This window comes from Pimephales promelas, chromosome 2, assembly GCF_988280905.1.
Source record: "Pimephales promelas chromosome 2, fPimPro1.hap1.1, whole genome shotgun sequence".
NCBI classification, from domain to species: Eukaryota; Metazoa; Chordata; class Actinopteri; order Cypriniformes; family Leuciscidae; genus Pimephales; species Pimephales promelas.
In genome coordinates, this window is record NC_142770.1 from 5,378,158 (window position 1) to 5,391,281 (window position 13,124).

At 38.3% G+C, this 13,124-nt stretch overlaps 3 protein-coding genes across 3 annotated transcripts in view; 1 reads left to right on the plus strand and 2 right to left on the minus strand.

Annotated features, from left to right (window-relative positions):
• The window catches only part of LOC120474283 (titin), a 164,302-nt gene that overhangs the window by 97,297 nt on the left and 53,881 nt on the right, over positions 1 to 13,124 (minus strand). The window lies entirely within an intron of this gene.
• On the minus strand, positions 33 to 4,196 carry LOC120481140 (zinc finger BED domain-containing protein 4-like). The gene is made up of 2 exons (XM_039674598.2): positions 1,539 to 4,196; positions 33 to 1,161 (listed from the first exon to the last, which is right to left on the minus strand). Exons 1-2 carry the CDS (start codon positions 2,840 to 2,842, stop codon positions 660 to 662), a joined length of 1,806 nt encoding a protein of 601 aa, XP_039530532.2. The 5' UTR covers positions 2,843 to 4,196; the 3' UTR covers positions 33 to 659.
• LOC120474274 (uncharacterized) lies at positions 2,900 to 9,146 on the plus strand. Its single transcript, XM_089132696.1, has 6 exons — positions 2,900 to 3,011; positions 4,084 to 4,380; positions 5,184 to 5,465; positions 5,544 to 5,669; positions 6,474 to 6,535; positions 8,412 to 9,146. The coding sequence occupies exons 1-6, from the start codon at positions 2,900 to 2,902 to the stop codon at positions 8,466 to 8,468; spliced, it is 936 nt and encodes a 311-aa protein (XP_088988822.1). The 3' UTR covers positions 8,469 to 9,146.

Genomic DNA, 13,124 nt, shown 5'->3' on the forward strand with positions numbered 1-13,124 from the left:
CTCTAAGTGGTTTCACACAACAGAACTAGGGATGGCCCGATACCATTTTTTTCAAACCGATACGAGTACGAGTATTTACATTTGTGTACTTGCCGATACCGAGTACGATACCGATATTTCTACCGCAAAAGTAACTATAGGCACCCAGAAAAGAAGACAGAATACTATTTTAGAACACAGGTTAGAAGACAGTTTTTATTTTCTTCTCTGCTTGTTTTAACAAGTCTAAAAATAAAATAATGAGTCAAACAATAAATGCAGGCAATTTCAAATAAAAAATAAATTATATTTCTTTGTAAACAAAAAGCCTCAACACTGGTTCTGTCTTCACGACTGACAAAATATCAATAAAACGTATTGTACAGTCAACACAGTCAACTCGACAATATATCAATGAAACTATTTGACACAGTCTCCAGCTTTCAATTTAACAAAATTTAAATGCAACTTTTGCATAGTCTCAAATGTAACTGTTGCATAGTCTCAATTAAACATTTACATTTCAATTAAACAAAACATTAATATTGCATAGTCTCAATTAAACTACTGCATATTTAAATTATACAACAACTAAATTAAACAATAACTATTTTGCACAGTGACAGTTCCCATGTTTCAATTAAACAAACATTTCAGTCAGCAATCTGATCTGAACTATCTTAGTTAATTTTTGGTAGAGTGAGAGGCAGGTTCTTTTTGATGAACAAAATCATCTCTGCATGATCAGCTGTGATTCTGTTTCTGCTTTCATTCACAATATGTGACACTGAGCTGAACAGCCTTTCACTGTCAACACTACTGCATGGTGCTGAGAGGTATCTGGATGCCATTTTGGCCAGAGTAGGGAACCGCACTTTGTTAACTGCCCAGTATTGTAGTGGTTTGTCTTCTCGAGTAATTGTGGTCTCCCCTAGGTATGTATCTAATTGTGCAGTAGAACCTACTTGAGCTCTGTTTAGAGAGACTGATGCTTGCTCATCTGCTATTTCATCAAATATACTGTCCAGGCAGCTGCTTGCCTGGTCCCTGCGTGGTTTTCTGGCAGGAGGTTCATTCAGGTCATGATCCACCTCTTCTCCAGACGACCTCAACAGCTCACGGATCAGCATCTCCTTGGCATTTGCAGCAGTGTTGGCGTTAGAGAAAAAACGTTTTTTGTACCTACAGAGGGAGAAAAATATAAGGCTATCTGACAATAAGAAAGTTTTCCTGAATATATGATACCACTTCGGCTATTCAAATAACAGACTAATCAAATAATTTGTTAAATGAAAATTAAATACTAAAATTTACATTTCAGCAAGACATAGGCAACTTTTAGTTTTCAACTCCCTAACTAGCCTAACTAACACAAACACAGACAGACAGACACACACACACACACACACACACAGACAGCAGACAGACAGACACACACACACACACACACACACACACACACAGAGAGAGAGAGAGAGAGAGAGAGAGAGAGAGAGAGATACTGTACACAGACACGCACACACACGCGCGCGCCCGCACACACACACACACACACTTACCTGGGGTCGAGTAGAGTAGCGATGCTGTAGAGGGGTTGTTCTTCCACATCAGAAAATCGCCTCCTGACAGCTGCAGCTAAAATCCCTTTCATAGTGTTGATGCCATGGTCATCGTCGGTCTCTCTAGACAGAAATCTCTGCAGTACAGTGACAGCAGGAATCAAATCTGCTGCCATAGCATCATAAGAGCTAATTTTTCTCGTTAACTCCTCAAACGGACCCAGAACAGTAACAATCTTCTCCAGCAGTGCCCACTGGTGAGCCGTGAGATTATCAGGGAGTTCTTTCTCGGACACATAAATTCCTAGAGCCCGTTTCTGCTCAATCAGAGACTGGATCATGTAAAATGTACTGTTCCAGCGTGTCTGGACGTCCCGCTGTAGTCGTTTTGCAGGCTGACCGATCTCTAACTGAATGTCTTCGAGGCAGGAGTAGGCTAGAGGAGAATGCTTAAAATGGCCAACTATTTTGCGTCCGATAGCCAATGCATCCGCAACACTTCTCTGTGACAAAATGCCCTCGTTGACCACCAGCTGGAGAGTGTGAGCGGCACAAGGAAGACTGGGGAGTCCAGCATCACTCATGCCCTTAATCATATTTTTAGCGTTGTCTCGTAGCACAACGTGAACAGAGGTTTTCGGAATGCCCCAGGTCTGAAGCATCCCATCGAATGCACCGGCTATGGCTTGGCTGGTGTGCGAGCCCCGGAACGGCTTTGCTTGTAAGGTGGCGTGGCGAAGAGTAAAGTCGTCATCAATCCACTGCGCAGTTAAACTTAGTAGAGACATTGGGCAAACACTGCTTGACCAAATATCTGTTGTAAAACTGAAGGCCGAAACGTCACACAACAGGCCACTGACGTGCTTTTTCACCTCATGAAACACTTTCGGTAGCATAGCGTCTGTAATGTAATGTCGACTGGGAATTTCATATCGCGGCTCCAGTATGCCAAGAAGATGTCGAAATCCTGCATTTTCAACAGCCGACAATGGCTGGTCATCAAGTGCAATAAAGTATGCAATTCCCTCTGTTATTTTTTGTGCCCGCGGATTATCTCTGGACATCTTCTCGCGCTTCTGTAAAACCTGTGTTAGTGTTGGCTGCTGCGGAGTAACGTTAGGTTTAGCTTTCCGAAACTGTGAGTATTCAGCGCTATGATGCGTCTTCAGATGTTTAATTAGATTGCTGGTGTTAAACGATGTACTTTCTTTCCCCCCTCTCGACACCTTTGCTGAACATAACTTACAGTCTGCCTTGCTGTTGTCATCATCCCTTATCTTAAAATGATACCAAACTGCTGACATTATACTTTCCTAGTTCATCAGTTCACCTCGACAAGGACTCGCGCCAGTTTCTCCAAAATGTACGTTGTAGCAAAACGTGTGGTATCGGTGCGTGGTATCGGCGAATTTTTACGAGTACGAGTACGAGTATATGAGGACAGTATCGACCCGATCCCCGATGCCAGTATCGGTATCGGGCCATCCCTAATCAGTCCGGACTCTCTTGAAAGTCAAACGTGTTGCCGGTCTGTTGTAAAGTGGTTTAGTGAAACTGCAGTCAGTGAGGATAAACTCCTCCAGTAGCACCGCCCACAGACGGACCTTTTCCAGAAAGAATTCAAGTTTAAGAACAGTTAATACTGATTTATGTCTTGACGACTTTTAAATAATTTTTATTTCATTCATTAATTTGTTTCTTTATAGTTATAGGGGGCAAAAATCCCCCAATAATGAGTTGATAACATGATGTTAAACAATATGAAGCACTATTTTTGTCTGATTTTCAGCATGATTGTAAATGTGACGTGATTTTGATTTTATAACAGATTGATAAGTTAAAAGTAGCCTAAATCAAACTTTGTAGACACATATTGTCCGTTTTTGCTCCTTCAATGAAAATAGCTCAAAACAAAGCAACAGCAGAAACACAGCAAATGCTATTCAGACACAAACTCTATTTCTGAAAATTAGTTTCATCAAATGGGAAGCTTAAATGTCTTCTTGCATGTTTCCAACAAAATAAAAGCACTATAGATTAAATTTCAAAAGCAAAATTAATTATGGTATTTATAATATAATATATAATAATATAATTGTGTTTTTTTAATGAGTTCTCTGTTTTTCTCATTCTTCTTATTGTAGATCATACAGTGTCATTGTGAGAAGTCATGTACACTTTCTGAAGGGAGGAGTTTCTTCACACTGACTGCAGAGTTCCATTAAATCACTTCATACAGTCCAGCAGCTTCATTCACTGTGTTGTGAACTGTTGAAGAAAATGTTTATTTTCATCTTTTTGTGCTGGAGTCTGTCTGGTAAGTATTTTTATGTCTTCACTTCTATTTATATTTTCATTTGTTGACAAACATATTTACGTTATTTATTATTTTGATCATTCATTTTGCCTCCTATATTTTCCAGTTGTATCAAACTAATTTACTAAAATACTTTTGTGTTCATGCTGCGGTCCCTTTTCAATGAGTATACATTGAAATTAGTAAAAAAAACTTTTATTGAGTGAATATTTCTGTGTGTTGTTTCAGGAGTGTCTGGTGTTGATGAAGTGAAGTCAGTGTCAGTGACTGAGGGAGAATCTGTCACTCTAAACACTGATACTGAAATACAGACAGATGAACTGATAGCCTGGAGAACTGGACACAACAATCTCATAGCTAAAATAAAAGGAAATAACTTCGAGAGATTCAGAGACAGACTGACACTGGATGAGAAGACTGGATCTCTGACCATCACAAACACCAAAACCACAGACTCTGGACTTTATAAAGTCACCGGCAGCAGATCAAAGACACCGCTCAACATATTCAATCTTACCGTCTATGGTGAGTAGAGAATTACTACCTTGTTTATTATATATATATATATATATATATATATATATATATATATATATACTGTATAGGCCTAAATATACACTGCTATTCAAATATTTGGGATCGGTATAGGCTTTTTTATGTTTTTGAAAATAAGTCTCTCATTAGATAAAAAATAGTCAATATTATGACAATTTAAAACCACCATTTTTCATTTGAATTTTTAAATGTTATTTATTCCTGTGATCAAGGCTACAATTGGGCGATGTCTACCAAACCTTCACAAGTATTTTTGTAATATTGTCTCTTTCCACTAGATATCTTCCTCTATATCTCATCAGCAATTTCGATGTTGGCAGAATGGTTGTGTAAAATGTTACAAAAATAGAAAACAGTTATTTTAAATTGTAATAATACTGTTTTTTGTACTTTTATCAAATAAATGAAGCCTTGGTGAGCATAAGAGACATTTAAAAGCTTCTTTAAAATTCCCCCCAAAAAGAATTAAAAAAGTCAAATCTGACTGATCCCAAACTTTTGAGCAGCAGTGTATGTTTGTGTGTGCGCGTGCAGGTTGGTCTTTTAAAAATTGATAATATTCACGATTACTGAGAATATTATAAAATTATATAAAGACAATTCTGTGATGATAAAAAATTATTTGTGCATTTATGCATTCTTGTAATTACATATTTTAATAATATACATTTGATACCATTTGTTTCTCACATTCATTCAATTTGAAATGTAATGAACTGACAAATCACAGCACTCTATAGTCTATACTGAATTAGATTTATTCTGTTTTCAAGCTCGCCTGCCTGTTCCTGTCATCAGCCATTCTTCAAAACAATCATCATCATCATCAAATTGTTCGTTGGTGTGTTCATCAGTGTTGAATGAGAGTGATGCGACTCTGTCCTGGTACGCAGGAATGAATGTATTGTCCAGCATCAGTTTGTCTGATCTCAGAGTCAATCTCTCTCTCTCTCTGGAGATTGAGTGTCTGGATGATGCGTACAGCTGTGTGCTCAACAATACCATCAGCACCCAGACCACACATCTCAACACTGAACTCTGTCAGTCATGTTCAGGTACGTGATACATCTGCTATGATATCTGCATTTGTGTTTATGTACACATATACTCACACTAATGACTCTCTCCTTCAGGTCCAGTCTCAGAGTCACTGATAGTGTTGATCTCTTCTTCTTCTGTTGCTGGATCTCTCATGATAGTCGCTGCTGCTGTCGGGATCTTCTGCATCTGCAAGAAACACAGAAAAACAGACACAGAAGGCAAGTATTATATATATATCCACAGCACCACAGCTAGGAGTTATTCTCCTAGGCCACGCCCCCTTGTCTCCCCAAAGTATTATAAGCGATCATGCGCATCCCGTGTGCAGAATGATGCACTTGACCGTGCAACACCAAGTCACAGCACGCAACGCTTCACATTGAAAAGAACATAGCGAAGGGATTATATCTATAATCTATGCTTAGTAGGGCTGGACGATTTGGGGAAAATGTCATTTCCATTATTGAGGTCAATATTGCAATTGTGATATGCGATTCAGATATAATAAAATGGTTTCATGAGTCCAACTTGCTTGGTTCTAAAGTAAAAAGCACACACAGATTAATGTTTATTTCTCAACTCAAACTAAAAACAACAACTAAATGATTGATAACACCTATAATGATCAATAAACCATCAACCAAACCAACATTACAGTGATTCCATCATTACAATTGAAAGCCTTTCCGTTAACTTTAACTTAGCGACTAAAATTACACATTATGCAATGACTTTAGAAGTCTTGGAATATAGTGTGAAAACTTGATTGTGCTTTACAAAGTTTTTTAGTGGGGGCTTTACAAAATAACATAATACTATGCAGAATATCGGATGTCACTGAGAAGCTGCAACCGTGGCGGGAGGATTTTAAGTGTGGCGGCCCGCCACGGGTGAATGAATGTAGCGGAAACACTGTATATATATATATATATATATAGATATGCTATATCATATCAAAATAATGTAAAGCAGTGCTCAAACATTATTTCATTGAGTGTTTTGTTTCTGTAATTCTGATACAGTCCAGACCCGTGATAGAGAGATCACTTACGCTGATCCGACATTCTACAAAAGACATAAAACGGTAAGAGAATTTATTTCTATGTATGGTGTGTCTGAATTATTGTAGCAGCGAGTCTAGACAGATATTTATAAAAGCAGTAGATGTATTTTAGTGTCCCTTTGTCTTCTCCTCTGATTTGTGTATTTTGTAGAGTCACAGATTTAGATTTAGGAGATGGGGCATAACCCAACGCTTTTTTGGCTTTCTCCATTTGTGTAAATCTAGGGTTCAGAGTATTATTATTTTTTCCAAATTAATTTCACACATCTGGTAGACTGGTACAAATGTTGTCTTGTACTTCTATCATTATTTATGCCCTAAAGAATGGAATTGAATGTAAGGGGCATGTAAGGGGCATATTGTAACCGTCCACATGACCATATGACATCTTAAAATGTTATCTGATCTAAGCAAACAATTATCCAACACAAACTAATATATTTTGTCAATAAAAGACAATTTATATATATATATATATTATACACACACACACACACACACAATGATAGCACTTCTTATGAAATTAAAAAAATGTAATTATTTTGGAACATGACAATAAACACACTGCAAAACACATCTATACAGCATACAGTATGTCAAATCAATGCAGGCAAATAGATGGAAAAAAAAAAAACAGTGATAAAAACACAGAGCTGAACACAACACAGCATCTCTATAACATGTGTAACTGCATGACAGGGGTGTCCAAAGTCGGTCCTGCAGAGTTTAGCCCCAGCTTGCCTCAACACAGTCTGGAAGTTTCTAGTATGCTAAGAGCTTGATTAGCAAGTTTTAACTGTTACACAGGTTAATGTATTCTGCTGATTAGATCAGGATTAAAATAACTATCAACTGTTAAAAAACATATACGTTTAAAATAATATCAGATTTAATATGAAATAAACACAAAAACAGAGAGGAGATAAATAACTTAAACAATAATTTTACTTTTGTTATTGTTAAATGTTCAGTGACAGGGTAGAGCGGGGCACAAACCCAACACATTTTGGTTTTGGCTCAATTATTAAAAAAATTATTTAGTTAGATTAGTAAATAATTTAGTTATTTTTTTTTTCTTTTCTAGGACCTACCATATGTTGTACTGAAAGTGACAGAAGTGCAAATGTACAGCTTACCCCATATGTGGGGTTAACAGTCAAAAGACAAAGAGGTTATTTGTAACTAACGTAATTCAGTCCTATTTTATCTGTATAGTTTGTGTATCTGTATAGATATATATCCATATATCCATCTCTCATCCAATCATCCTTCTATTATGGATCAATATCATGGATAGAAATAGGAAAGGGCTGCACAGATGTGCAAATATCAAATATTGTAATTGCGATTGAATTATATTTGTGAGTGGCAGCTGCATGCAAAAATTTTATGATTAATTTTAGAAAGTAATAATAATAAAAACGAGCTTAAAATCACAATGAACACTGTTACAACTAACCCTGCTGTGTAAAGCATATTTTAAACATTTGCTAGGAGTTGCTGACATGTTCCAAAATGGTGGAAATGGTGACGTATACACACAACTCAGAAAACTTAAAAAAAAAAAAAAACCTATGATAAAAAATGTATACTTGCATGGTGTCAAAACACTCTTTGTCCAGTATCTTCTTGAAATCAGCGGGTGAGAAAAAAAGAGTGGAAACACAATCCTGACTAAATATGTAAAAGGTCTGTGTTACATTTAACCTCGCGTTAGGTTGTGCCTCGCTCTCCCCTATTACATTATTGTCACAAACTCTTATATGTCACAGATATGCTTTTATCTCCCCAAAATGTGAAAAAAACATTACAGGCAGAAGGATTTTAGAAATAGAAAAAGTGTAAAGCGAGTTCTTGATAAATATGTGAGTGAACATGTATTTGTGTTTTCTTTCAGAGACAGAGTGCTGTTGAGAGTGATGCCGTGGTGTACGGAGGAGTCATGAGACGTTGATCAACCCTTGAATTACAGAGCAGGAGAAGATTTACATGTTCTCTGTGAATACATATATATGCACATTGAATCTCATGGTATACACTCTTAAAAATAGAGCTTTCAAAAGGGGGGTTTCGCAGTCATGCTGAACAGGGCTCCTCAAATCCGGTCCTGGAGGGCCAATGTCCTTCAGAGTTTAGTTCCAACCCGGATCAAACTCATATACCTGGATTTTTTAGTAACTCTGGAAACCTTGATTTGGTGCGTTTGATTTGGGTTTGATCTAAACTCTGCAGGGCAGTGGATCTCCGGGGCCAGATTTAAGGAAACCTGAGAGAAGAACATTTTTAGAAGAACATTGTAAAAACATTTTTCCATTATAAAGAACCTTTTGTGAAATGGAAAGATTCCATGGATGTTAAAATGTTCTTTATGGAACCATTAATGCCAAAGGGCTGGACTGGGACTAAAATTCTACTTTGAACAAAACTAGCCCATCCGGGCAAAGATTCCCCTTTAATAAGGTTAAGATCTTAATTTGGTGTAAATTAATCTATTAATAAAATAAGAGAGAACCGAATAATTACAGATTTATAGATTTTATGAATGCAGTTAACAAAAATAATGTTGCATTTTTTTCTTGCATATAAATTGCACTTTTTTATTAAAGGCACACTATGCAGGAATTCCATTTGTCAAATTGAATTTAACGTTACTTTCGCTAATATCCCTCACGCAGAGCGTCTCTGCACTCACGGCCTGACACCCTTTTGAAGCTGTTGCATTAAGGTACAAATCTTGCATAGTGTGCCTTAAAATAAGAGATTTAGGGGGGTGTTCATGGGTAGGCCTATGATATTAGACTACATAGCCTATAATAAACGATAATGATTTCAAACCTGAACCAAACTTTTTTTTTTTCAAATATCAAAGAAGAGTCTGTCATTAATCTTTAGTCTGCCACTAAAAACAGTGTTGTGGTTCCAGTACACCAGCCATGTCAACGAAACGAATAAATGAAAATTTGCGTATCAATGTATATTTAAATTCACGCCTACATCTTTGTAGAACTTCAAAAAAAGAAACAGAAAAGATGCTGCAGCCAATGAGCTGCTGGCGGGGGCCGACTCAACCTCCAAGGACAGTTTTTAATATTTTATCAGACAACTATTCAAGGTTTTGATTTAATATAATTTTAGGGACAATTGGGGCCAGATTCGGGACAACAGCTTAGATTTCGGGACATCTGGTCCCCCTATGTGGCGGCGCCCGCACAGTCTCTACTCGGACGCGCTCTTTAATTGGCTTTATGCCCAGTAGTGATGGGAAGTTCGGATCATTTTACTGACTCTCTTGTTCGATCTCGTTCATCAAAATGAACGAATCTTTTTTCGAGTCATTTCGTTTGGCTTTAAATGTTATACTTTTAACAGGCAAATTCCCCGAACACATCCACCTACTTAATCTTTATCATATTCTGAATTAAGAAATCCTTATAATTCAGTCAAAACTTATTTACAGGGATCATAAATAATTAATTTACCTTCCGAGTCATTTCATTTGTCACGTGACAGACGCAATGAACGGATCTTTCATGAACGACTCATCACAAATGCACAGCTGCACTACTTTCTGAACTTAAGCCAGCTCCTTGTTTCCGGTCCGCCATTATTGGCCAAACTTGATTAATTCAGGTGCGTCTAATTATTTTTGCCGTGACTACTGAGGTCAGGCACACCTGAATTAATTAATTTGTCCAATAATGGCAGACAGGAAACAAGGAGCTGCAGTTCAGGAAGTAGTGCAGCTGTGCATAAAGCCCATTTATCGCCGTTGCGGACTCTCTCTATTCATTCCGGTGAAATCACAAAATAAAATGCACACAAACTTACAAATATGTACTTACTAGTCCATCAACAAGATCGCCATGTCAGCATCACTGTTGCATCCAGTGCTGCTTTTTAGCTCACGCCAACGAGTGAAAAGCCCCATTTATGGAAAAGCCTAGTCTAGTCTTCCTAGTCTCTTCCGACCGTGTTTTCTTTGCTTTTATCACGTCTGACTCTGAAATGCGTGCAAGTGTCTTCGTGCTTCATGTTGTTGTGGATGTGTGTGACGTCGTTGCCGTAAAGCATGTCGTGATTCTCGCAAGATTTGTCGGGGGCGCTCCTCTCAAGGGCTGAACTCGGTGTGGGCCAGCCCCATGCACGCGATACAGAACAGGTGCGTGTCCGGGGGCACGAAGGGGCCCGAGCACAAGTTGCCAATGTTCGCCATCGGATGCAGAAGAGAGTATCACGTATCTTCGGCACACCTTCGACGACGGCGAAAAATACCTATTAGAGTTCTGAAGTATCAGCTTTCTAGCACCCAAGCGGCAACATTGTAGAATCTGAAAGATGAAGTCTACCCGGAAGTGCGAAAAACTGCAATACATCTCAAATCCGCTAGAGGCCGGTCCCAAAAGGGAGCAAATATCCATAGACGTCATGTTAAAATCTCCGTTTTCACAGCATAAATTCATATGTTTACAGTTTAGTCAATTTACACCGCGTTCCAAATTATTATGCAAATGATATTTTACACTGATTTTCCTAAATAGTCAATGCAAATGACAGTCAGTATAATTTTCCAGTCACCAACCACTAGGGTATAAGTTGAATTTCATAGAACAAAACACCCAACGAAAACAGTATTTTTTGAAAAAATAAAAAACTCAAAATGCACTGTTCCAAATTATTATGGACAAAAGAGTTTGAAAACATTTTATTGGTTGTAAAGAACTGAAAATGGTAATATGATGAATTTGCAGCATTAGGAGGTCAAATTTACTGAAATCAAAAGCTATTTCAATCAAACTCATCTTAACAGGGCACGTTACATGTTAACCTTGGACCCCTCCTTTGATATGACCTTCACAATTCCTGTATCCATTGAAGTTGGGAGTTTATGGAGATTTCTGCTTGAAAATCTTTGCAGGATGTCAGAATAGCCTTCCAGAGGTCTTTTGCTTGAGGATGCTCCAAAGGTTCTCAATAGGGTTGAAGTCAGTGTGGGGGCCAAACCAAGAGTTTATCTCCCTCTTTGCCCATAGCAGCCAATGACACATAATTATTTTTTGCAGCATGAGATGGTGCATTGTCAATAACAATAATTTTGCTATGGAAGGCACCGTTCTTCTTTTTGTACCATGGAAGAAAGTGAGAAGAAGACAGTCAGAAACTCTGGATGCATTGCAGAGGGCATTTTCACACCTTCAGGGACCCTAAAGTGGCCTACCAGCTCTCTCCCCATGATTCCGGCCCAAAACATGACTCCGCCTCCTCCTTTCTGACGTCGCAGCCTTATTGGGACATGGTGGCCATCCACCAACCATCCACTACTCCATCCATCTGCGCCATTCAGGGTTGCACGGCACTCATCAGTAAGCAAGACTGTTTAAAAATTAGTCTTCATGTATTTCTGGGCCCACTGCAACCATTTCAGCTTGTAAGCATTGGTTAGGGGTGGCAGAATAGTAGATTTATGTACAACTGCAAGCCCTGGAGGATGCTACACCTTGAGGTTTGCGGGACTCCAGAGGCCCCAGCATCTTCAAATACATGTTTGCTGCTTTGTAATGGCATTATAGCAGTGCTCTCCTAAATCCGATGCATTTGTCTGGCAGTAACCTTCCTCATTATGCCTTTTTCTGTACAAACCCATCTGTACTCTGAATCAGCCACAAATCTCTTCACAGTACATTGATCACGCTTAAATTTTCGTGAAATATCTAAAGTTTCCATACCTTGTCCAAGGCACTGCACTATTTAACTCTTTTCCGCAACAGAGAGACCCTTTTTCTTTCCCATATTGCTTAAAACCTGTGGCCTGCTTAATAATGTGGAACATCCTTCTTAAGTAGTTTTCCTTTAATTGGGCTCACCTTGCAAACTACTTATCACAGGTGTCTGAGATTTTTTTCCGTGATCCAAAGAACTTGGAGACACAATACTTTCCACGAGTTTGATTGAAAAACTAAATATTACATTTTTATGACACTTATTTCCAATTTGCATAATAATTTGGAACGCGGTGTATTGTAATCTTCAATATGTTCCGCGTGCCTGACAACTGTGAGTGGGGTGAATTTTTTTCTAACTCGTTACGTTAGATCATATTTAGATATTAACTTTGCGGTTAACTTTGCGGTTAACTTTGATTGACAGCTGATAACGCGATGCGCCGAGTAAATTTGACGTCTCGCCATGATCTGACACAACACATCACACCACCTCTGTAACCTTTCTGAAACTTTTGTATTTTCCAAGATTTTTCAGTATGGCGCCACCCATACCCCCCATAGACAGCCTCAAACCCGTTCTTCAGAGAGTCTATGGGTGACGTCACAGACGCTTTGTCCATATTTTTTACAGTATATGCCTAGCACACGATTTTAGCGTGAAGAAAGAGCTTCTGATGGATATTGACGCTCATCTGTGTTCAGTATTTGCATATTAGCGTCAATTGGCCAGCTCTGCGTTAGCCTATAAGATTTCAGCAGAAGTGGAAAAGGAGGAGTTCCCATAAACGACATTCGTAATGTCGAAGTTCTGTAGCCTTGAAAGGGAACTATGTTATTAATACAGTTTCCACATGTTCACCGCAATATATTAGAAAAATATCCAGTAAAAT